General features: G+C 49.7%; 3 protein-coding genes across 3 annotated transcripts; all 3 read right to left on the bottom strand.

Moving 5' to 3' along the window:
• Positions 1–14461: 14461 nt before the first annotated feature.
• On the bottom strand, positions 14462–18484 carry LOC123763755 (uncharacterized). Its single transcript, XM_069304235.1, has 3 exons — positions 18459–18484; positions 18120–18277; positions 14462–14748 (listed from the first exon to the last, which is right to left on the bottom strand). The coding sequence occupies exons 1-3, from the start codon at positions 18482–18484 to the stop codon at positions 14510–14512; spliced, it is 423 nt and encodes a 140-aa protein (XP_069160336.1). The 3' UTR covers positions 14462–14509.
• Positions 18485–19081: 597 nt separating this feature from the next.
• LOC123763756 (autotransporter adhesin BpaC-like) lies at positions 19082–20485 on the bottom strand. The gene has a single exon (XM_045751077.2). It carries the CDS (start codon positions 20483–20485, stop codon positions 19082–19084), a length of 1404 nt encoding a protein of 467 aa, XP_045607033.2.
• A 268-nt stretch (positions 20486–20753) lies between these two features.
• On the bottom strand, positions 20754–24700 carry LOC138352057 (SUMO-interacting motif-containing protein 1-like). Its single transcript, XM_069304234.1, has 2 exons — positions 24685–24700; positions 20754–21748 (listed from the first exon to the last, which is right to left on the bottom strand). The coding sequence occupies exons 1-2, from the start codon at positions 24698–24700 to the stop codon at positions 20754–20756; spliced, it is 1011 nt and encodes a 336-aa protein (XP_069160335.1).
• Positions 24701–24902: the final 202 nt, after the last annotated feature.

Here is a 24902-nt window from a genome sequence, read left to right as displayed (position 1 = left end):
TTCCTATTGGGGAGTGTTGTACATGCTGCTATGGCGGTGTGTCCACTCACAGAATGAGTGGCGCTGCCCAATACTGTAACCATGGCGGTGTGTCCACTCACAGGATGAGTGGCTCTGCCCAATACTGTCACCATGGCGGTGTGTCCACTCACAGGATGAGTGGCGCTGCCCAGTACTGTCACCATGGCGGTGTGTCCACTCACAGGATGAGTGGCGCTGCCCAATACTGTCACTATGGCGGTCTGTCCACTCACAGGATGAGTGGCGCTGCCCAATACTGTCACTACGGCAGTGTGTCCACTCACAGGATGAGTGGCGCTGCCCAATACTGTCACTATGGCGGTGTGTCCACTCACAGGATGAGTGGCGCTGCCCAATACTGTCACTATGACGGTGTGTCCACTCACAGGATGAGTGGCGCTGCCCAATACTGTCACTATGGTGGTGTGTCCACTCACAGGATGAGTGGCGCTGCCCAATACTATCACTATGGCGGTGTGTCCACTCACAGGATGAGTGGCGCTGCCCAATACTGTCACTCTGGCGGTGTGTCCACTCACAGGATGAGTGGCGCTGCCCAATACTGTCACTATGGCGGTGTGTCCACTCACAGGATGAGTGGTGCTGTCCAATACTGTCACTATGGCGGTGTGTCCACTCACAGGATGAGTGGCGCTGTCCAATACTGTCACTATGGCGGTGTGTCCACTCACAGGATGAGTGGCGCTGCCCAATACTGTCACCATGGCGGTGTGTCCACTCACAGGATGAGTGGCGCTGCCCAATACTGTCACTATGGTGGTGTGTCCACTCACAGGATGAGTGGCGCTGCCCAATACTATCACTATGGCGGTGTGTCCACTCACAGGATGAGTGGCGCTGCCCAATACTGTCACTATGGCGGTGTGTCCACTCACAGGATGAGTGGCGCTGCCCAATACTATCACTATGGCGGTGTTTCCACTCACAGGATGAGTGGCGCTGCCCAATACTGTCACTATGGCAGGGTGTCCACTCACAGGATGAGTGGCGCTGCCCAATACTGTCACTATGGCAGTGTGTCCACTCACAGGATGAGTGGCTCTGCCCAATACTGTCACCATGGCGGTGTGTCCACTCACAGGATGAGTGGCGCTGCCCAATACTGTCACTATGGCGGTCTGTCCACTCACAGGATGAGTGGCGCTGCCCAATACTGTCACTACGGCAGTGTGTCCACTCACAGGATGAGTGGCGCTGCCCAATACTGTCACTATGGCGGTGTGTCCACTCACAGGATGAGTGGCGCTGCCCAATACTGTCACTATGACGGTGTGTCCACTCACAGGATGAGTGGCGCTGCCCAATACTATCACTATGGCGGTGTGTCCACTCACAGGATGAGTGGCGCTGCCCAATACTGTCACTATGGCGGTGTGTCCACTCACAGGATGAGTGGCGCTGCCCAATACTGTCACTATGGCGGTGTGTCCACTCACAGGATGAGTGGCGCTGTCCAATACTGTCACTATGGCGGTGTGTCCACTCACAGGATGAGTGGCGCTGCCCAATACTGTCACTCTGGCGGTGTGTCCACTCACAGGATGAGTGACGCTGCCCAATACTGTCACTATGGCGGTGTGTCCACTCACAGGATGAGTGGTGCTGTCCAATACTGTCACTATGGCGGTGTGTCCTCTCACAGGATGAGTGGCGCTGTCCAATACTGTCACTATGGTGGTGTGTCCACTCACAGGATGAGTGGCGCTGCCCAATACTGTCACCATGGCGGTGTGTCCACTCACAGGATGAGTGGCGCTGCCCAATACTGTCACTATGGTGGTGTGTCCACTCAAAGGATGAGTGGCGCTGCCCAATACTATCACTATGGCGGTGTGTCCGCTCACAGGATGAGTGGCGCTGCCCAATACTATCACTATGGCGGTGTTTCCGCTCACAGGATGAGTGGCGCTGCCCAATACTATCACTATGGCGGTGTTTCCGCTCACAGGATGAGTGGCGCTGCCCAATACTGTCACCATGGCGGTGTGTCCACTCACAGGATGAGTGGCGCTGCCCAATACTGTCACCATGGCGGTGTGTCCACTCACAGGATGAGTGGCGCTGCCCAATACTATCACTATGGCGGTGTGTCCACTCACAGGATGAGTGGCGCTGCCCAATACTGCCACTATGGCGGTGTGTCCACTCACAGGATGAGTGGCGCTGCCCAATATTATCACTATGGCGGTGTGTCCACTCACAGGATGAGTGGCGCTGCCCAATACTGTCACTATGGCGGTGTGTCCACTCACAGGATGAGTATCGCTGCCCAATACTGTCACTATGGCGGTGTGTCCACTCACAGGATGAGTGGCGCTGTCCAATACTGTCACTCTGGCGGTGTATCCACTCACAGGATGAGTGGCGCTGCCCAATACTGTCACTCTGGCGGTGTGTCCACTCACAGGATGAGTGGCGCTGCCCAATACTGTCACTATGGCGGTGTGTCCACTCACAGGATGAGTGGTGCTGTCCAATACTGTCACTATGGCGGTGTGTCCACTCACAGGATGAGTGGCGCTGTCCAATACTGTCACTATGGCGGTGTGTCCACTCGCAGGATGAGTGGCGCTGCCCAATACTGTCACTATGGTGGTGTGTCCACTCACAGGATGAGTGGCGCTGCCCAATACTATCACTATGGCGGTGTGTCCACTCACAGGATGAGTGGCGCTGCCCAATACTGTCACTATGGCGGTGTGTCCACTCACAGGATGAGTGGCGCTGCCCAATACTATCACTATGGCGGTGTTTCCACTCACAGGATGAGTGGCGCTGCCCAATACTGTCACCATGGCGGTGTGTCCACTCACAGGATGAGTGGCGCTGCCCAATACTGTCACCATGGCGGTGTGTCCACTCACAGGATGAGTGGCGCTGCCCAATACTATCACTATGGCGGTGTGTCCACTCACAGGATGAGTGGCGCTGCCCAATACTGTCACTATGGCGGTGTGTCCACTCACAGGATGAGTGGCGCTGCCCAATACTGTCACTATGACGGTGTGTCCACTCACAGGATGAGTGGCGCTGCCCAATATTGTCACTATGACGGTGTGTCCACTCACAGGATGAGTGGCGCTGCCCAATACTATCACTATGGCGGTGTCTCCACTCACAGGATGAGTGGCGCTGCCCAATACTGTCACTATGGCGGTGTGTCCACTCACAGGATGAGTGGCGCTGCCCAATACTATCACTATGGCGGTGTGTCCACTCACAGGATGAGTGGCGCTGCCCAATACTATCACTATGGCGGTGTGTCCACTCACAGGATGAGTGGCGCTGCCCAATACTGTCACTATGGCGGTGTGTCCACTCACAGGATGAGTGGTGCTGTCCAATACTGTCACTATGGCGGTGTGTCCACTCACAGGATGAGTGGCGCTGTCCAATACTGTCACTATGGCGGTGTGTCCACTCACAGGATGAGTGGCGCTGCCCAATACTGTCACCATGGCGGTGTGTCCACTCACAGGATGAGTGGGGCTGCCCAATACTGTCACCATGGCGGTGTGTCCACTCACAGGATGAGTGGCGCTGCCCAATACTATCACTATGGCGGTGTGTCCACTCACAGGATGAGTGGCGCTGCCCAATACTGTCACTATGGCGGTGTGTCCACTCACAGGATGAGTGGCGCTGCCCAATACTGTCACTATGGCGGTGTGTCCACTCACAGGATGAGTGGCGCTGCCCAATACTGTCACCATGGCGGTGTGTCCACTCACAGGATGAGTGGCGCTGCCCAATACTGTCACCATGGCGGTGTGTCCACTCACAGGATGAGTGGCGCTGCCCAATACTATCACTATGGCGGTGTGTCCACTCACAGGATGAGTGGCGCTGCCCAATACTGCCACTATGGCGGTGTGTCCACTCACAGGATGAGTGGCGCTGCCCAATACTGTCACTATGACGGTGTGTCCACTCACAGGATGAGTGGCGCTGCCCAATACTGTCACTATGACGGATTGTCCACTCACAGGATGAGTGGCGCTGCCCAATACTGTCACTATGGCGGTGTGTCCACTCACAGGATGAGTGGCGCTGCCCAATACTGTCACTATGGCGGTGTGTCCACTCACAGGATGAGTGGCGCTGCCCAATACTGTCACTATGGCGGTGTGTCCACTCACAGGATGAGTGGCGCTGTCCAATACTGTCACTATGGCGGTGTGTCCACTCACAGGATGAGTGGCGCTGCCCAATACTGTCACTCTGGCGGTGTGTCCACTCACAGGATGAGTGGCGCTGCCCAATACTGTCACTCTGGCGGTGTGTCCACTCACAGGATGAGTGGTGCTGTCCAATACTGTCACTATGGCGGTGTGTCCACTCACAGGATGAGTGGCGCTGTCCAATACTGTCACTATGGCGGTGTGTCCACTCACAGGATGAGTGGCGCTGCCCAATACTGTCACCATGGCGGTGTGTCCACTCACAGGATGAGTGGCGCTGCCCAATACTGTCACTATGGTGGTGTGTCCACTCACAGGATGAGTGGCGCTGCCCAATACTATCACTATGGCGGTGTGTCCACTCACAGGATGAGTGGCGCTGCCCAATACTGTCACTATGGCGGTGTGTCCACTCACAGGATGAGTGGCGCTGCCCAATACTATCACTATGGCGGTGTTTCCACTCACAGGATGAGTGGCGCTGCCCAATACTGTCACCATGGCGGTGTGTCCACTCACAGGATGAGTGGCGCTGCCCAATACTGTCACCATGGCGGTGTGTCCACTCACAGGATGAGTGGCGCTGCCCAATACTATCACTATGGCGGTGTGTCCACTCACAGGATGAGTGGCGCTGCCCAATACTGTCACTATGGCGGTGTGTCCACTCACAGGATGAGTGGCGCTGCCCAATACTGTCACTATGACGGTGTGTCCACTCACAGGATGAGTGGCGCTGCCCAATACTGTCACTATGACGGTGTGTCCACTCACAGGATGAGTGGCGCTGCCCAATACTATCACTATGGCGGTGTGTCCACTCACAGGATGAGTGGCGCTGCCCAATACTATCACTATGGCGGTGTTTCCACTCACAGGATGAGTGACGCTGCCCAATACTGTCACTACGGCGGTGTGTCCACTCACAGGATGAGTGGCGCTGCCCAATACTGTCACCATGGCGGTGTGTCCACTCACAGGATGAGTGGCGCTGCCCAATACTATCACTATGGCGGTGTGTCCACTCACAGGATGAGTGGCGCTGCCCAATACTGTCACTATGGCGGTGTGTCCACTCACAGGATGAGTGGCGCTGCCCAATACTGTCACTATGACGGTGTGTCCACTCACAGGATGAGTGGCGCTGCCCAATACTGTCACTATGGTGGTGTGTCCACTCACAGGATGAGTGGCGCTGCCCAATACTATCACTATGGCGGTGTGTCCACTCACAAGATGAGTAGCGCTGCCCAATACTGTCACTATGGCGGTGTGTCCACTCACAGGATGAGTGGCGCTGTCCAATACTGTCACTATGGCGGTGTGTTCACTCACAGGATGAGTGGCGCTGCCCAATACTGTCACTCTGGCGGTGTGTCCACTCACAGGATGAGTGGCGCTGTCCAATACTGTCACTATGGCGGTGTGTTCACTCACAGGATGAGTGGCGCTGCCCAATACTGTCACTATGGCGGTGTGTCCACTCACAGGATGAGTGGTGCTGTCCAATACTGTCACTATGGCGGTGTGTCCACTCACAGGATGAGTGGCGCTGTCCAATACTGTCACTATGGCGGTGTGTCCACTCACAGGATGAGTGGTGCTGTCCAATACTGTCACTATGGCGGTGTGTCCACTCACAGGATGAGTGGCGCTGTCCAATACTGTCACTATGGCGGTGTGTCCACTCACAGGATGAGTGGCGCTGCCCAATACTGTCACCATGGCGGTGTGTCCACTCACAGGATGAGTGGCGCTGCCCAATACTGTCACTATGGTGGTGTGTCCACTCACAGGATGAGTGGCGCTGCCCAATACTATCACTATGGCGGTGTGTCCACTCACAAGATGAGTGGCGCTGCCCAATACTGTCACTATGGCGGTGTGTCCACTCACAGGATGAGTGGCGCTGCCCAATACTATCACTATGGCGGTGTTTCCACTCACAGGATGAGTGGCGCTGCCCAATACTGTCACCATGGCGGTGTGTCCACTCACAGGATGAGTGGCGCTGCCCAATACTGTCACCATGCCGGTGTGTCCACTCACAGGATGAGTGGCGCTGCCCAATACTATCACTATGGCGGTGTGTCCACTCACAGGATGAGTGGCGCTGCCCAATACTGTCACTATGGCGGTGTGTCCACTCACAGGATGAGTGGCGCTGCCCAATACTGTCACTATGACGGTGTGTCCACTCACAGGATGAGTGGCGCTGCCCAATACTGTCACTATGACGGTGTGTCCACTCACAGGATGAGTGGCGCTGCCCAATACTATCACTATGGCGGTGTGTCCACTCACAGGATGAGTGGCGCTGCCCAATACTGTCACTATGGCGGTGTGTCCACTCACAGGATGAGTGGCGCTGTCCAATACTGTCACTATGGCGGTGTGTCCACTCACAGGATGAGTGGCGCTGCCCAATACTGTCACTCTGGCGGTGTGTCCACTCACAGGATGAGTGGCGCTGCCCAATACTGTCACTATGGCGGTGTGTCCACTCACAGGATGAGTGGTGCTGCCCAATACTGTCACTATGGCGGTGTGTCCACTCACAGGATGAGTGGCGCTGTCCAATACTGTCACTATGGCGGTGTGTCCACTCACAGGATGAGTGGCGCTGCCCAATACTGTCACCATGGCGGTGTGTCAACTCACAGGATGAGTGGCGCTGCCCAATACTGTCACTATGGTGGTGTGTCCACTCACAGGATGAGTGGCGCTGCCCAATACTGTCACTATGGCGGTGTGTCCACTCACAGGATGAGTGGCGCTGCCCAATACTATCACTATGGCGGTGTTTCCACTCACAGGATGAGTGGCGCTGCCCAATACTGTCACCATGGCGGTGTGTCCACTCACAGGATGAGTGGCGCTGCCCAATACTGTCACTATGACGGTGTGTCCACTCACATGATGAGTGGCGCTGCCCAATACTGTCACTATGACGGTGTGTCCACTCACGTGATGAGTGGCGATACCCAATACTATCACTATGGCGGTGTGTCCACTCACAGGATGAGTGGCGCTGCCCAATACTATCACTATGGCGGTGTGTCCACTCACAGGATGAGTGGCGCTGCCCAATACTATCAGTATGGCGGTGTGTCCACTCACAGGATGAGTGGCGCTGCCCAATACTGTCACTATGGCGGTGTGTCCACTCACAGGATGAGTGGCGCTGCCCAATACTATCACTATGGCGGTGTGTCCAATCACAGGATGAGTGGCGCTGCCCAATACTATCACTATGGCGGTGTTTCCACTCACAGGATGAGTGGCGCTGTCCAATACTGTCACCATGGCGGTGTGTCCACTCACAGGATGAGTGGTGCTGCCCAATACTATCACTATGGCGGTGTTTCCACTCACAGGATGAGTGGCGCTGTCCAATACTGTCACCATGGCGGTGTGTCCACTCACAGGATGAGTGGCGCTGCCCAATACTATCACTATGGCGGTGTGTCCACTCACAGGATGAGTGGCGCTGCCCAATACTATCACTATGGCGGTGTTTCCACTCACAGGATGAGTGGCGCTGCCCAATACTGACACTATGGCGGTGTTTCCACTCACAGGATGAGTGGCGCTGCTCAATAAACTCGCCCCTCGGGGTAAAACTTTTTATTTAAAAAGGGGAACAATTCGCAAAGAACAATTGGAACACAACTGGAAGTGGCAGGTTGCATTAAATGCAACATAGGGGTTATACACCAATATATAGGGGATAGTACCGGAAGGTTTGCGACATCGTCGGACCCACGTACGACCTTTCATTCCAGTATCGTTGTTCGTGCAACATTTTAATAAAGGTAAAATTAAATAACATATCAATATCTTTAGTGTGTTATTATATATTGAAATACATCAGAATTTTGATTGGTTAAGAATAGGCAACTGAACGTATACATAGACATACATGTGTGTGTGTCTGTGTGTGTGTGCATGTGTAGGTGTGTGTCTGTAGGTATGTGTATGTTGGTGTGTATGTTTGTGTGGATGTCTAGGTACGGATGTGTGTATTTGTGAAGGTATGTGTGTATCCGTGTGTCTTCAGGGATGTGTAGGTATGTTTGTGTGTGTGCTTGTGTGATGGCGTGTGCGTGTGTGTATTTACTATTTAAAAAAGATATTTTTCCTCGAATATGTCTACTACATATAGTTCTCTCTAACACATACACACACACACACACACACAGGAAGCAGCCCGTGACAGCTAGCTAACTCCCAGGTACCTATTTACTGCTGGGTAACAGGGGCATTCAGGGTGAAAGAAACTTTGCCCATTTCTGCCTAGTGCGGGTATTCGAGTCCTGCGCGCTATCCACCAGGCTACCAGGCCCCTAGTGTGATAGCGTGTGATGTGTATGTGTGTGTGTGTGTGTGTGTGTGTGTGTGTGTGTGTGTGTGTGTGTGTGTGTGTGTGTGTGTGTGTGTGTGGGTGTGGGTGTGTGTGTGGGTGTGGGTGTGTGTGTGGGGGTGTGGGTGTGTGTGTGGGTGTGTGTGTGTGTGTGTGTGGGTGTGCGTCTGTGTATGTGTGTGTGTGTGTGTGTGTGTGTGTGTGTGTGTGTGTGTGTGTGTGGGGGGGGGGGGGGGGTGTTGGTGTGGGTGTGTGTGTGTGTGTGTGTGTGTGTGTGCGTCTGTGTGTGTGTGTGTGTGTGTGTGTGTGTGTGTGTGTGTGCGTCTGTGTGTGTGTGTGTGTGTGTGTGTGTGTGTGTGTGTGTGTGTGTGTGTGTGTGTGTGTGTGTGTGTGTGTGTGTGTGTGTGTGTGTGTGTGAGTACATAATACCGCCATTAGATAGACTGAAAACAAGCGACAAACAGGATCACAATCACCTCCAAATTTAAAGTATAAGATATTAAGTGAATAACAATTGATATGGAGGAGCGGAAGCAGATAAAACAATTAAATCAAACAAAGAAACCAATTACCTAATTGCAAATCACTTGAAAAATATAAGATCAGGATCACCTGTCTAGTTTAGACAGCCCCTGACATCTAGTCTACCTGTCTCAAGCTTAGATAGTCCTCAGCATCTAGACCACCTGTCTCAAGCTTAGATAGTCCCCAGCATCTAGTCCACCTGTCTCAAGCTTAGATAGTCCTCAGCATCTAGACCACCTGTCTCAAGCTTAGATAGTCCCCGGCATCTAGACCACCTGTCTCAAGCTTAGATAGTCCCCAGCATCTAGTCTACCTGTCTCAAGCTTAGATAGCCCCTGACATCTAGTCTACATTTCTCAAGCTTAGATAGTCCCCAGCATCTAGTCTACCTTTCTCAAGCTTAGATAGTCCTCAGCATCTAGTCTACCTTTCTCAAGCTTAGATAGTCCTCAGCATCTAGACCACCTGTCTCAAGCTTAGATAGTCCTCAGCATCTAGACCACCTGTCTCAAGCTTAGATAGTCCCCAGCATCTAGACCACCTGTCTCAAGCTTAGATTGACGGCAAAAAAGATTAAAATAGCAAATCTATATATCAGCGATTTATTGTTTAAGCGTGATATCTCCACGGAGGGTGTCCCCACAGCAATATAAAGCTTGGAGGGTGTCCCCACAGCAATATAAAGCTTGGAGAGTGTCCCCACAGCAATATAAAGCTTGGAGGGTGTCCCCACAGCAATATAATGCTTGGAGGGTGTCCCCACAGCAATATAAAGCTTGGAGAGTGTCCCCACAGCAATATAAAGCTTGGAGGGTGTCCCCACAGCAATATAAAGCTTGGAGAGTGTCCCCACAGCAATATAAAGCTTGGAGGGTGTCCCCACAGCAATATAAAGCTTGGAGGGTGTCCCCACAGCAATATAAAGCTTAGAGAGTGTCCCCACAGCAATATAAAGCTTGGAGGGTGTCCCCACAGCAATATAAAGCTTGGAGGGTGTCCCCACAGCAACATAAAGCTTGGAGGGTGTCCCCACAGCAATATAAAGCTTGGAGAGTGTCCCCACAGCAATATAAAGCTTGGAGAGTGTCCCCACAGCAATATAAAGCTTGGAGGGTGTCCCCACAGCAATATAAAGCTTGGAGGGTGTCCCCACAGCAATATAAAGCTTGGAGAGTGTCCCCACAGCAATATAAAGCTTGGAGGGTGTCACCACAGCAATATAAAGCTTGGAGGGTGTCCTCACAGCAATATAAAGCTTGGAGGGTGTCCCCACAGCAATATAAAGCTTGGAGAGTGTCCCCACAGCAATATAAAGCTTGGAGAGTGTCCCCACAGCAATATAAAGCTTGGAGGGTGTCCCCACAGCAATATAAAGCTTGGAGAGTGTCCCCACAGCAATATAAAGCTTGGAGGGTGTCCCCACAGCAATATAAAGCTTGGAGGGTGTCCCCACAGCAATATAAAGCTTGGAGAGTGTCCCCACAGCAATATAAAGCTTGGAGGGTGTCACCACAGCAATATAAAGCTTGGAGGGTGTCCTCACAGCAATATAAAGCTTGGAGGGTGTCCTCACAGCAATATAAAGCTTGGAGGGTGTCCCCACAGCAATATAAAGCTTGGAGAGTGTCACCACAGCAATATAAAGCTTGGAGGGTGTCACCACAGCAATATAAAGCTTGGAGGGTGTCCTCACAGCAATATAAAGCTTGGAGGGTGTCACCACAGCAATATAAAGCTTGGAGGGTGTCCTCACAGCAATATAAAGCTTGGAGGGTGTCCCCACAGCAATATAAAGCTTGGAGGGTGTCCCCACAGCAATATAAAGCTTGGAGGGTGTCCCCACTGCAATATAAAGCTTGGAGAGTGTCCTCACAGCAATATAAAGCTTGGAGAGTGTCCTCACAGCAATATAAAGCTTGGAGGGTGTCCCCACAGCAATATAAAGCTTGGAGGGTGTCCCCACAGCAATATAAAGCTTGGAGAGTGTCCCCACAGCAATATAAAGCTTGGAGGGTGTCCCCACAGCAATATAAAGCTTGGAGGGTGTCCCCACAGCAATATAAAGCTTGGAGAGTGTCCCCACAGCAATATAAAGCTTGGAGGGTGTCACCACAGCAATATAAAGCTTGGAGGGTGTCACCCCAGCAATATAAAGCTTGGAGGGTGTCCTCACAGCAATATAAAGCTTGGAGGGTGTCCTCACAGCAATATAAAGCTTGGAGGGTGTCCTCACAGCAATATAAAGCTTGGAGGGTGTCCTCACAGCAATATAAAGCTTGGAGGGTGTCCTCACAGCAATATAAAGCTTGGAGAGTGTCCCCACAGCAATATAAAGCTTGGAGGGGTGTCCTCACAGCAATATAAAGCTTGGAGGGTGTCCTCACAGCAATATAAAGCTTGGAGGGTGTCCTCACAGCAATATAAAGCTTGGAGGGTGTCCTCACAGCAATATAAAGCTTGGAGGGTGTCCCCACAGCAATATAAAGCTTGGAGGGTGTCCCCACAGCAATATAAAGCTTGGAGGGTGTCCTCACAGCAATATAAAGCTTGGAGGGTGTCCCCACAGCAATATAAAGCTTGGAGGGTGTCCCCACAGCTAGCAATATAAAGCTTGGAGGGGTGTCCTCACAGCAATATAAAGCTTGGAGGGTGTCCTCACAGCAATATAAAGCTTGGAGGGGTGTCCTCACAGCAATATAAAGCTTGGAGGGTGTCCTCACAGCAATATAAAGCTTGGAGAGTGTCCTCACAGCAATATAAAGCTTGGAGGGTGTCCTCACAGAAATATAAAGCTTGGAGGGTGTCCCCACAGCAATATAAGCTGAGCCACAGAGTGTCGCATCACCAGGAGCGCTCTTAAAAGAGACGGGAAGGAGGTCTGATTTGGAACAGGGAGCAGATACGTGATGGAATAAGATCGTGGATGGGAGAGTTGATGGAGGGGAGAGTGTGGAGGAGACAGATGAGAGGAGCTGGTGACGGAGAGAAAGAGAGAGGTGGCGGAGAAGAGGAGAGGCGATTAACCCAAAACAACAGAGAAAACATCAGGCTGGCTAAGAGGCAAATCAGTTCGTTGACTGAACAGACCTGGTAAGGGGTTCGGATCCCCCTATGGAACTGACAGCCCCGACAGTGAATAACACTGTCGGGGCTGACTGACTCAGCTTACTCATAAGTGATGAGGTTATTCATCACTCGTGAATAATAAAGATTTTCGTGAGAGGTCACTAATGACAAGCAATAGTAAAGGGTTAGTTTCGTGATTGAAAATAAACTCGTAATTTAACTTGTGTCAATAAAACTACTTTGCCAAATATTCAAACTTCTCAAAAGGATTATTGACGACTTTGATCGTTGAGTGGCCTACTGGACGAGGCTGTGGACGTTACCCCGGGCAAAGGGGAACCTTCTTGCCTTCGGGTTCCTGAGGAAGGTCCGTCGGTGTGGGCGCCGGGGCAGGAACGCTTGGCCAGGGAACTCTGCCGGAGGAGACTGGAGTAATGAGAGAGAGAAGAGTCTCACACGAGACAGTTCTCATGGCTTGTATATGTTACAAGTTCCCACTAAGAGATGTAAATGTTTCTCAGAAGAAATATATGACCAGTCACTCTTTCTTCAGTCTCCCGTGGGTCAGGGAGGCTTCAGTCTCCCATGGGTCAGGGAGGCTTCAGTCTCCTGTGGGTCATGAAGGCTTCAGTCTCCCATGGGTCAGGGAGGCTTCAGTCTCCCGTGGGTCAGGGAGGCTTCAGTCTGCCGTGGGTCAGGGAGGCTTCAGTCTCCCATGGGTCAGGGAGGCTTCAGTCTCCCGTGGGTCAGGGAGGCTTCAGTCTGCCGTGGGTCAGGGAGGCTTCAGTCTCCCATGGGTCAGGGAGGCTTCAGTCTCCTGTGGGTCATGAAGGCTTCAGTCTCCCATGGGTCAGGGAGGCTTCAGTCTTTCGTGGGTCAGGGAGGCTTCAGTCTGCCGTGGGTCAGGGAGGCTTCAGTCTCCCATGGGTCAGGGAGGCTTCAGTCTCCTGTGGGTCAGGGAGGCTTCAGTCTCCCATGGGTCAGGGAGGCTTCAGTCTCCTGTGGGTCATGAAGGCTTCAGTCTCCCATGGGTCAGGGAGGCTTCAGTCTCCCGTGGGTCATGAAGGCTTCAGTCTCCCGTGGGTCAGGGAGGCTTCAGTCTCCCATGGGTCATTGAGGCTTCAGTCTCCCATGGGTCATTGAGGCTTCAGTCTCCCATGGGTCAGAGAGGCTTCAGTCTCCCATGGGTCAGGGAGGCTTCAGTCTCCCATGGGTCAGGGAGGCTTCAGTCTCCCATGGGTCATTGAGGCTTCAGTCTCCCATGGGTCATTGAGGCTTCAGTCTCCCATGGGTCATTGAGGCTTCAGTCTCCCATGGGTCATTGAGGCTTCAGTCTCCCATGGGTCAGGGAGGCTTCAGTCTCCCATGGGTCAGGGAGGCTTCAGTCTCCCATGGGTCAGGGAGGCTTCAGTATCCCATGGGTCAGGGAGGCTTCAGTCTCCCATGGGTCAGGGAGGCTTCAGTCTCCCATGGGTCATTGAGGCTTCAGTCTCCCATGGGTCATTGAGGCTTCAGTCTCCCATGGGTCAGGGAGGCTTCAGTCTCCCATGGGTCAGGGAGGCTTCAGTCTCCCATGGGTCAGGGAGGCTTCAGTCTCCCATGGGTCAGGGAGGCTTCAGTCTCCCATGGGTCAGGGAGGCTTCAGTCTCCCATGGGTCAGGGAGGCTTCAGTCTCCCATGGGTCAGGGAGACTTCAGTCTCCCGTGGGTCAGGGAGGCTTCAGTCTCCCATGGGTCAGGGAGACTTCAGTCTCCCGTGGGTCAGGGAGGCTTCAGTCTCCCATGGGTCAGGGAGGCTTCAGTCTCCCGTGGGTCAGGGAGGCTTCAGTCTCCCATGGGTCAGGGAGACTTCAGTCTCCCGTGGGTCAGGGAGGCTTCAGTCTCCCATGGGTCAGGGAGGCTTCAGTCTCCCATGGGTCAGGGAGACTTCAGTCTCCCGTGGGTCAGGGAGGCTTCAGTCTCCCATGGGTCAGGGAGGCTTCAGTCTCCCATGGGTCAGGGAGGCTTCAGTCTCCCATGGGTCAGGGAGGCTTCAGTCTCCCATGGGTCAGGGAGGCTTCAGTCTCCCATGGGTCAGGGAGGCTTCAGTCTCCCATGGGTCAGGGAGCCCGTTACAGTGATCTGCCTTCTTAATAAATCTTACAAAATATATTCCTCCAAAGCAAAATTATAATTACATGATAAGTATATCAGAACATGTTTGGCTCAGGAGAGGAGAATCGAACCAGCGTCCAGTTGCCCACCAGACGCGCGGTGAACTCATGGACCAGAATAAATATGTAATTTTATATACAAATATTATATATATATCTCATATACACAAGTTTGGGAAGCTAGAGAGGTGAAGGTTCACCTGAGGCCTTAGTGAAGGGGTCTTGTATGGGGCGAGCTGGTCGTCCTCGAGCACCCGGGAGGAGGAAGTCCAGACCTGCGTCTGGCGAGCTGCCTGAGGACGAGGTCGTCGAGGTCTCCCCCACAGGAGAGGCGTCCACTGTGGCCGGGGAGGTGCGGGACAACTTCTGCAGGTCAGAGGGCAGCCCCAGGGGCACCTCCGAGCTTGAGAAACCGGAGTCTGTGTAAGCAAGGATCCCCGGTTAGTGAAAGTTGTGCTGTCTCCACTTAGGATGATTAGGCCTGTGGCTATGGCCCAGTCAGTCACCAGGTCTGGGATGTGACCCCAGGCCCAGTAAGGCTCTGGCACAAAGATGGCTCCTGATTCATCCAGTCTCTTACGTAATAGTTACCATTAAACCTATTTTTTTCCAGCTAGATATTAATGATATGCTCACCAGATAGATGGGTTTCTAGAGGCTGGCATCAGTCAATGGACATAGGATAACAGCGGTTGTTTGCTATTGAAGAGAGAGAGAGAGAGAGAGAGAGAGAGAGAGAGAGAGAGAGAGAGAGAGAGAGAGAGAGAGAGAGAGAGAGAGAGAGAGAGAGAGAGAGAGAGAGACAGACAGACAGAGAGACAGAGAGACAGAGAGAGACAGAGACAGAGAGAGACAGAGACAGAGAGAGAGAGAGAGAGAGAGAGAGAGAGAGAGAGAGAGAGAGAGAGAGAGAGAGAGAGAGAGAGAGAGAGAGAGAGAGAGAGAGAGAGTGAGTGTGTGAGTGAGAGAGCAGAAGTGCCTCTCATGCAGCTATTGATTAACCAGCAGAGAGCAGCGCCCACCCAGCAGCGCCTTGAGGTCACCTAGGAACACTCTCACAACGATCTGAGCAAGACTCCACCTTCCCGCTCCCTCCCAGACCAAACACACACCTTGAGTTCACCTGGGAACCGTCTTGGACCCCCTACACCACCACCACCACCACACACTGGCACACAAAGTGAGCATCCACACTCAAGGAAGGCCATTTACGCCCTTATGTACACATAAAGAATACCATGTACTTAGGCTGATTTTAACTCATTTAGGTTAAAAGGTTTAAGTACGTTATGCAGGTTAAGTAGGCTTCATTAAGTACATATTAGTGAGAAAACTGTTAAAAAGAGTTTCAAAAAGTGTACGTGGTATCATTTAGGATTTTTTGAAGTGTATGAGGTATCAGTTAGGACTTCTGAAAGTGTATGAGGTATCAGTTAGGACTTCTGGAAGTGTATGAGGTATCAGTTAGGACTTCTGGAAGTGTATGAGGTATCAGTTAGGACTTCTGGAAGTGTATGAGGTATCAGTTAGGACTTCTGGAAGTGTATGAGGTATCAGTTAGGACTTCTGGAAGTGTATGACGTATCAGTTAGGACTTCTGTAAGTGTATGACGTATCAGTTAGGACTTCTGGAAGTGTATGAGGTATCAGTTAGGACTTCTGGAAGTGTATGAGGTATCAGTTAGGACTTCTGGAAGTGTATGACGTATCAGTTAGGACTTCTGGAAGTGTATGAGGAATCAGTTAAGACTTCTGGAAGTGTATGAGGTATCAGTGAGTACCACGTTGAAACCCCTTAGTACTGCCTTATTGTGGCAGATGTGTGTGTACAAGGGATCCTGAAGCATATGACACAAACGCGGAAGGCTGAGAGTCTGAGAAAGATACAGAGAGGCAGACTTATTGTCACAATAAGACATACACAGTCAGAGAGACACAGACCACACAGATCTGTGGGATGACCCGGAGATGAGGCGACTCCACCAGGATGCTGGGGATGATCTGGAGATGAGGGGACTCCATCAGGATGCTGGGGATGATCTGGAGATGAGGGGACTCCATCAGGATGCTGGGGATGACCTGGAGATGAAGGGACTCCACCAGGATGCTGGGGATGATCTGGAGATGAGGGGACTCCACCAGGATGCTGGGGATGACGGGACTCCACCAGGATGCTGGGGATGACCCGGAGATGAGGCGACTCCATCAGGATGCTGGGGATGACCTGGAGATGAAGGGACTCCACCAGGATGCTGGGGAAGACCTGGAGATGAAGGGACTCCACCAGGATGCTGGGGATGACCTGGAGATGAGGGGACTCCACCAGGATGCTGGGGATGACCTGGAGATGAAGGGACTCCACCAGGATGCTGGGGATGACCAGGAGATGAGAGGACTCCACCAGGATGCTGGGGATGACCCGGAGATGAGGGGACTCACAACACCTCCATAAAGACTTTAAAGCACTGAGAGACTTAAACCAACTACACCAGTGAGAAGTTGTAAATCACAGTCAAATTTACTATTTTTTTCCACACAATATATAGCTACAAGAAGAGTTTGCATCATTGGTGTCCTCTCAGAAATTGATCTCGTTCAACCTGTTGACTTTTTTTTTTTTTACCTGCATTGACACTTCCACTTTACCCTTGTGCTTTCTTCTTCCTCTCTGGCATTGCCACAGGAAAAATGCATTATTGATCATGTTTAGTTAGTTTAGTTTCTACTATTGCATTAACATCAGGGATTGTTTCGTCAGTCCTTTCGTTTAGTTCTGCTTTGTTTGCCACTCCATCAGCATTTGTGAACCAGCTTGTTATATTCTTCATTGATGCTCTAGTCTCTATGGGAGCTCCCAGCTTGGGTGTGTGGGTACTGGGTTGGTCCAGGTGTAGAAGGTATGGAGAGGGTCGTAAGACTAGTTGGAGGAGAGCACCTGAGATTAGAGAATAGTTATAGGTGGTTAGTTTGGTAAATGGTAAGGGGGGTTGGGCTTTGGACATAGGCCATTGAAAAGGAATTAATGGGGATCGATAGAGTATAGTTATTGAAGGTGTGAAAAGGAATGCATGAAATGATAGCTTGGTGTTGAGGGAGGGAGGGATGGAATTATCAGGGGCAAGTGCCAAGCTATTACAACTTTAGAGCACTTGGAAGGGATCAGGATAAGGATTTGGGATGGGACGGTGGGAAAGGAATGGTGCACAACCACTTGGACGGTCGGGGACTGAACACCGACCTGCATGGACGGTATAGACCGTCGTTCTACCATCCAGCTCAAGTGGTTGGGAAGATTGGTGTTGAGAGGTGGTAAGGTTTGGCAGGGGGAAGGATATAGGTCTGGATCCTGGGTTAATGAGGCTACTGGTAAGTCATGTGGGTTCTTTCTCTCTGTTCTCCTCTTCCCTCCTCCCCCACACCAACTTTCCTCTTTCCTTCCCACCTTGCTCTTTCTGTTCTATTTTATCTTTCTCATTATTTCACCTTTAGGTATGTTACATTAAACGTATATCTTTCTGCAGCCTTCTGTAACTCTCAAGTTACCTTTGTCTCTCATTAGGATTCTCCGTGCCACTTTATTTACAAATACCAGCTTTAGTGGCCTAATTCTTCGAAGTTCATATGAACCCAGCCTGGTGTGTGTGTGTGTGTGTGTGTGTGTGTGTGTGTGTGTGTGTGTGTGTGTGTGTGTGTTTTAGGTAGTTATGTTACGTTGTGCAGTACTCTCACCCTAAATATTCCCAAACAATAATAACATACATAGCGTAGAGACTTGAGGGTAAACACTCACAGATGAAGTCAGTGTAGACCTTGTTCCTGGTCTTCTCCAGGTTGACCAGCTCGTTGGCGAGTCTGGCAGCGTACACAGCGGCCGAGTAGTCACCACTCTTGGCCGAGGTCACCAGGCTGGGCACCAGGGCGCGGGCAGCGCCTCTCCGGAGCTCGCTTCTGTTGGCAGGAGAGGTTGGGTTATCATGGGGTCAGGGCGGAATAACTTAGGTTACGTTGTGTTTGGTTTGAATAAATTAGATTATGCCAGATTAATTAAGTTAATGTCTGTTAAGTTAAATTAAGAACCGAGTTGCATTCTATTGGTTCATTGTCGGGTCTCCTTGAGCCATAAGTAAACCCCCTTGTCCGAGTGTTGACCGACATTGTCACTATCTTGAGTAGTTAATAAGTACTCTTGAGTACTATTTTGAGTACTGAACCAGTACTCTTGAGTACTATTTTGAGTACTGAACCAGTACTCTTGAGTACTGAACCAGTACTCCTGAGTACTGAACCAGTACTCTTGAGTACTATCTCGAGTACTGAACCAGTACTCTTGAGTACTATCTCGAGTACTGAACCAGTACTCTTGAGTACTATCTCGAGTACTGAACCAGTACTCTTGAGTACTATCTCGAGTACTGAACCAGTACTCTTGAGTACTATCTCGAGTACTGAACCAGTACTCTTGAGTACTGAACCAGTACTCTTGAAAAATGAACCAGTACTCTTGAATACTGAACGAGTACTCTTGAGTACTGAACCAGTACTCTTGAGTACTGGTTCAGTACTCTTGAGTACTGAATCAGTACTCTTGAAAAATGAACCAGTACTCTTGAGTACTAAACCAGTACTCTTGAGTACTGAACCAGTACTCTTGAGTACTGAACCAGTACTCTTGAGTACTGAACCAGACTTCGTAGTCTACAGTTATTTAGAGAAAGAGCCTTTCTTATTGTAGTATATTTATCTTTGACTGCATTAGTCATCATTCATCACGGTGTCATCACCATTCATCATGGTGTCATCACCATTCATCAAGGTGTCATCACCACTCATCACGGTGTCTTCACCATTCATCATGGTGTCATCACCACTCATCACGGTGTCATCACCACTCATCATGGTGTCTTCACCATTCATCACGGTGTCTTCACCATTCATCACGGTGTCATCACCATTCATCATGGTGTCATCACCATTCATCACGGTGTCATCACCATTCATCACGGTGTCATCACCATTCATCACGGTGTCATCACCACTCATCACGGTGTCATCACCATTCATCATGGTGTCTTCACCATTCATCACGGTGTCATCACTATTCATCACGGTGTCATCACCACTCATCACGGTGTCATCACAATTCATCATGGTGTTTTCACCATTCATCACGGTGTCGTCACCATTCATCATGGTGTCATCACCATTCATCACGGTGTCATCACCATTCATCACGGTATCATCACCACTCATCACGGTGTCATCACCATTCATCATGGTGTCTTCACCATTCATCACGGTGTCATCACCATTCATCATGGTGTCATCACCATTCATCACGGTGTCATCACCACTCATCATGGTGTCTTCACCATTCATCACGGTGTCTTCACCATTCATCACGGTGTCATCACCATTCATCATGGTGTCATCACCATTCATCACGGTGTCATCACCATTCATCACGGTGTCATCACCATTCATCACGGTGTCATCACCACTCATCACGGTGTCATCACCATTCATCATGGTGTCTTCACCATTCATCACGGTGTCATCACTATTCATCACGGTGTCATCACCACTCATCACGGTGTCATCACCATTCATCATGGTGTCTTCACCATTCATCACGGTGTCATCACCATTCATCATGGTGTCATCACCATTCATCACGGTGTCATCACCACTCATCACGGTGTCATCACCATTCATCACGGTATCATCACCACTCATCACGGTGTCATCACCATTCATCACGGTGTCATCACCATTCATCACGGTGTCATCACCATTCATCACGGTGTCATCACCATTCATCACGGTGTCATCACCATTCATCACGGTGTCTTCACCATTCATCACGGTGTCATCACCACTCATCACGGTGTCATCACCATTCATCACGGTGTCATCACCATTCATCACGGTGTCATCACCATTCATCATGGTGTCTTCACCATTCATCACGGTGTCATCACCACTCATCACGGTGTCATCACCACTCATCACGGTGTCATCACCATTCATCACGGTGTCGTCACCATTCATCATGGTGTCATCACCACTCATCACGGTGTCGTCACCATTCATCATGGTGTCATCACCACTCATCACGGTGTCGTCACCATTCATCACGGTGTCATCACCACTCATCATGGTGTCATCACCATTCTCTCCCAGTCTTATTCTTCCAGTAAAGTCGCGCTGCCTTACTTAGACTTTCTTCAACTTAAATCTAAATTCTAATTCTAAAATGTTGTTCTAAAGTATAGAATTATACTTTACATTCCTGCTTGTTTCACTTCCACTCACTAGTCTAGTTAACTGGTCATTCACACCAGTCACATGACCCCTAATTGCCTTGTTTCAATAATTCCAGACACTAACAAGAGAGGTTATGTACTTTTATTTGTAAATTAAAATACTAAAGAACGGAATTAATACTATGAATAACTGAATTAATACTATGAATAACTGAATTAATACTATGAATAACTGAATTAATACTATGAATAACTGAATTAATACTATGAATAACTGAATTAATACTATGAATAACTGAATTAATACTATGAATAACTGAATTAATACTATGAATAACTGAATTAATACTATGAATAACTGAATTAATACTATGAATAACTGAATTAATACTATGAATAACTGAATTAATACTATGAATAACTGCATTAATACTATGAATAACTGAATTAATACTATGAATAACTGCATTAATACTATGAATAACTGAATTAATACTATGAATAACTGAATTAGTACTATGAATAACTGAATTAATACTATGAATAACTGAATTAATACTATGAATAACTGCATTAATACTATGAATAACTGAATTAATACTATGAATAACTGAATTATTACTATGAATAACTGAATTAATACTATGAATAACTGCATTAATACTATGAATAACTGAATTAATACTATGAATAACTGCATTAGTACTATGAATAACTGAATTAATACTATGAATAACTGCATTAATACTTTGAATAACTGAATTAATACTATGAATAACTGCATTAGTACTATGAATAACTGAATTAATACTATGAATAACTGCATTAATACTATGAATAACTGAATTAATACTATGAATAACTGCATTAATACTATGAATAACTGAATTAATACTATGAATAACTGAATTAATACTATGAATAACTGAATTAATACTATGAATAACTGAATTAATACTATGAATAACTGAATTAATACTATGAAAAACTGAATTATTACTATGAATAACTGAATTAATACTATGAATAACTGAATTAATACTATGAATAACTGAATTATTACTATGAATAACTGAATTATTACTATGAATAACTGAATTATTACTATGAATAACTGAATTAATACTATGAATAACTGAATTAATACTATGAATAACTGAATTAATACTATGAATAACTGAATTAATACTATGAATAACTTGGATATTTTAGAGCAGACAAATTAATTCACAAAATTAAATAAGAGAGCAAGGAGCAGTTGCTAAATTATTTGCTGTGTTAATTATAATATATATGAACGAAATACATCCTTAATGATGGTACTAGGCAATCTTGAGGTTATCTTGAGATGATTTCGGGGCTTTAGTGTCCCCGCGGCCCGGTCCTCGACCAGGCCTCCACCCCCAGGAAGCAGCCCCTGACAGCTGACTAACACCCAGCCTCTCAACAGACCAGCAGAGTCTGCTGTCAGCCTCCCAACAGACCAGTAGTGTCTGCTGGCAGCCTCCCAACAGACCAGCAGAGTCTGCTGGCAGCCTCTCAACAGACCAGCAGAGTCTGCTGCCAGCCTCTCAACAGACCAGCAGAGTCTGCTGCCAGCCTCCCAACAGACCAGTAGTGTCTGCTGGCAGCCTCCCAACAGACCAGCAGAGTTTGCTGGCAGCCTTCCAACAGACAAGCAGAGTCTGCTGGCAGCCTCTCAACAGACAAGCAGAGTCTGCTGGCAGCCTCTCAACAGACCAGCAGAGTCTGCTGGCAGCCTCCCAACAGACCAGCAGAGTCTGCTGGCAGCCTCTCAACAGACCAGCAGAGTCTGCTGCCAGCCTCTCAACAGACCAGCAGAGTCTGCTGCCAGCCTCCCAACAGACCAGTAGTGTCTGCTGGCAGCCTCCCAACAGACCAGCAGAGTTTGCTGGCAGCCTTCCAACAGACAAGCAGAGTCTGCTGGCAACCTCTCAACAGACAAGCAGAGTCTGCTGGCAGCCTCTCAACAGACAAGCAGAGTCTGCTGGCAGCCTCTCAACAGACCAGCAGAGTCTGCTGCCAGCCTCCCAACAGACCAGCAGAGTCTGCTGGCAGCCTCCCAACAGACCAGCAGAGTCTGCTGGCAGCCTCTCAACAGACAAGCAGAGTCTGCCGGCAGCCTCCCAACAGACAAGCAGAGTCTGCCGGCAGCCTCCCAACAGACAAGCAGAGTCTGCCGGCAGCCTCCCAACAGACAAGCAGAGTCTGCCGGCAGCCTCCCAACAGACAAGCAGAGTCTGCCTGTAATGATCTGGGGCTCAGATCATTGGTTCTCCCTTCTCCCCTCTTTTCCCTCCCCTTCTCCCCTCCTTTCCTTCTCCTTCTCCCCTCCTTTCCTTCTCCCTCTCCCCTCCTTCCTTCTCCCATCCCCTTGGCCGTCATTCGTCTCCTCCTCTTCCTCCCCCCCCCCTTGTCGCCCATTTGTCAGGGTCAAGAGGTTGACCTGAGGGTAGGGTGGTCGTGGATACCTTGGCTCTCCCACTCAATTCCCCACTCAGATGTTCCCTCTCATTCCCTCTCTTTCCCTCTCAGCAGCGGCCTTCCCCATACCAGGCAGAGTCAAATGTCCCTACTCCTATCTTAGAGGAGACAGGCTTGAACATAAATTATCAGTTTTGTAAACATCGCTCGCAGGTGTCTGGGCTCCATAGACGCGCCTTGTCCCCCTTCTCTAGCTGGGGAGAGCTGACTCAATCTTCAGAAATTCATGTAGCTTTCCACGACAGATCAGTGAAGGTGATTGGCCTGAGATAAGGGCCAAGTCCTTATTGGCCCTAGAGAGCCAGACCTCAGGCCTACGTGTTAAATGGTTGGCCAGGGCCAAAATAATGGGTGGAGCCCTGGGGCTGTATTAGATGGTGGGAGGAGCAATCCTTCCCAGCAATAAGTTGGAAAAACTAAATTTCATTAGTGTGTCTTGGGAGTGTATTAGGAACAGGGCCGCAAGCCCGTATCCTCGGGGCTGAGGGCAGCCATCAACATCTTGGCCGTAGTGCGGGTATTTAAGGTAGAGTAGCACTTGAGTTTTTGCAACAACAACAACAAGTACACCAGGTTGCACAACAACAACCACAGGTACAACAGGTTGCACAACAACAACCACAGGTACAACAGGTTGCACAACAACAACCACAGGTACAACAGGTTGCACAACAACAACCACAGGTACAACAGGTAGCACAACAACAACCACAGGTACAACAGGTTGCACAACAACAACCACAGGTACAACAGGTTGCACAACAACAACCACAGGTACAACAGGTGGCACAACAACAACCACAGGTACACCAGGTTGCACAACAACAACCACAGGTACAACAGGTTGCACAACAACAACCACAGGTACAACAGGTGGCACAACAACAACCACAGGTACACCAGGTTGCACAACAACAACCACAGGTACAACAGGTTGCACAACAACAACAAGTACACCAGGTTGCACAACAACAACCACAGGTACAACAGGTAGCACAACAACATCAGGTACAACAGGTTGCTCAACAACATCAGGTACAACAGGTTGCTCAACAACCACAGGTACAACAGGTAGCACAACAACATCAGGTACAACAGGTTGCTCAACAACATCAGGTACAACAGGTTGCTCAACAACATCAGGTACAACAGGTTGCTCAACAACAACAGGTACAACAGGTTGCACAACAACAACAGGTTGCTCAACAACAACAAATACAACAGGTTGCTCAACAACAACAAATACAACAGGTTGCACAACAACAACAAATACAACAGGTTGCTCAACAACATCAGGTACATCAGGTAGCACAACAACAACAACAAGTACACCAGGTTGCACAACAACAACCACAGGTACTACAGATGCTGCTACAGTTACTACAAGGACAGAACGGTTCACAACCCTCACACAATCAACAACAGGGTCAACAACCACCTTATCAGAGTAGTGCCTCAAATAGTTACTCACCTGGGGTAGCCCCTTGGTCACTGGGAAATCCCTCCTCACCCCACTCCCAACCCCTATCCCCATCCTACACCCAACCCCTCATAGTTCCTTCCCCCCCTGGTCAGGCACCCCCTTACACTCCCAGTACTCCATCCTATAGACCGGGACTTGTGGCGTCACTCCCGAAGTTGTCCTTGCCAAGGTTAAATTGTGCTGAACTCCCATCGAATAAAGTGGAACGCAACCGTTGTGTGGAAAATTGGCTGTGGGAGATGGATTCTGTGTTAGCCGCGGCTCCTGACGATGAAACTAAAATTAATCTGGCCACTGGGGCATGTGTGGGTCGCGACGGGCC

This window comes from Procambarus clarkii, chromosome 52 (assembly GCF_040958095.1).
Source record: "Procambarus clarkii isolate CNS0578487 chromosome 52, FALCON_Pclarkii_2.0, whole genome shotgun sequence".
Taxonomy (NCBI): domain Eukaryota; kingdom Metazoa; phylum Arthropoda; class Malacostraca; order Decapoda; family Cambaridae; genus Procambarus; species Procambarus clarkii.
Note: the sequence above shows the minus strand (reverse complement) of the source record. Positions and strands in the feature narration are given on the sequence as shown.

Excerpts from the sequence above, each read along its gene's own strand:
- LOC123763756 (XM_045751077.2), bottom strand. The coding sequence starts at position 20,485 with ATGATGAGTGGTGATGACACCGTGATGAATGGTGACGACACCGTGATG.
- LOC123763755 (XM_069304235.1), bottom strand. The coding sequence starts at position 18,484 with ATGTCGGTCAACACTCGGACAAGGGG. Across the intron at positions 18,278-18,458 it reads GTCAACACTCGGACAAGGGG|AAGCGAGCTCCGGAGAGGCG; the intron begins GTTTACTTATGG and ends TCCTGCCAACAG. Across the intron at positions 14,749-18,119 it reads GGTCTACACTGACTTCATCT|ACTCCGGTTTCTCAAGCTCG; the intron begins GTGAGTGTTTAC and ends TTGCTTACACAG.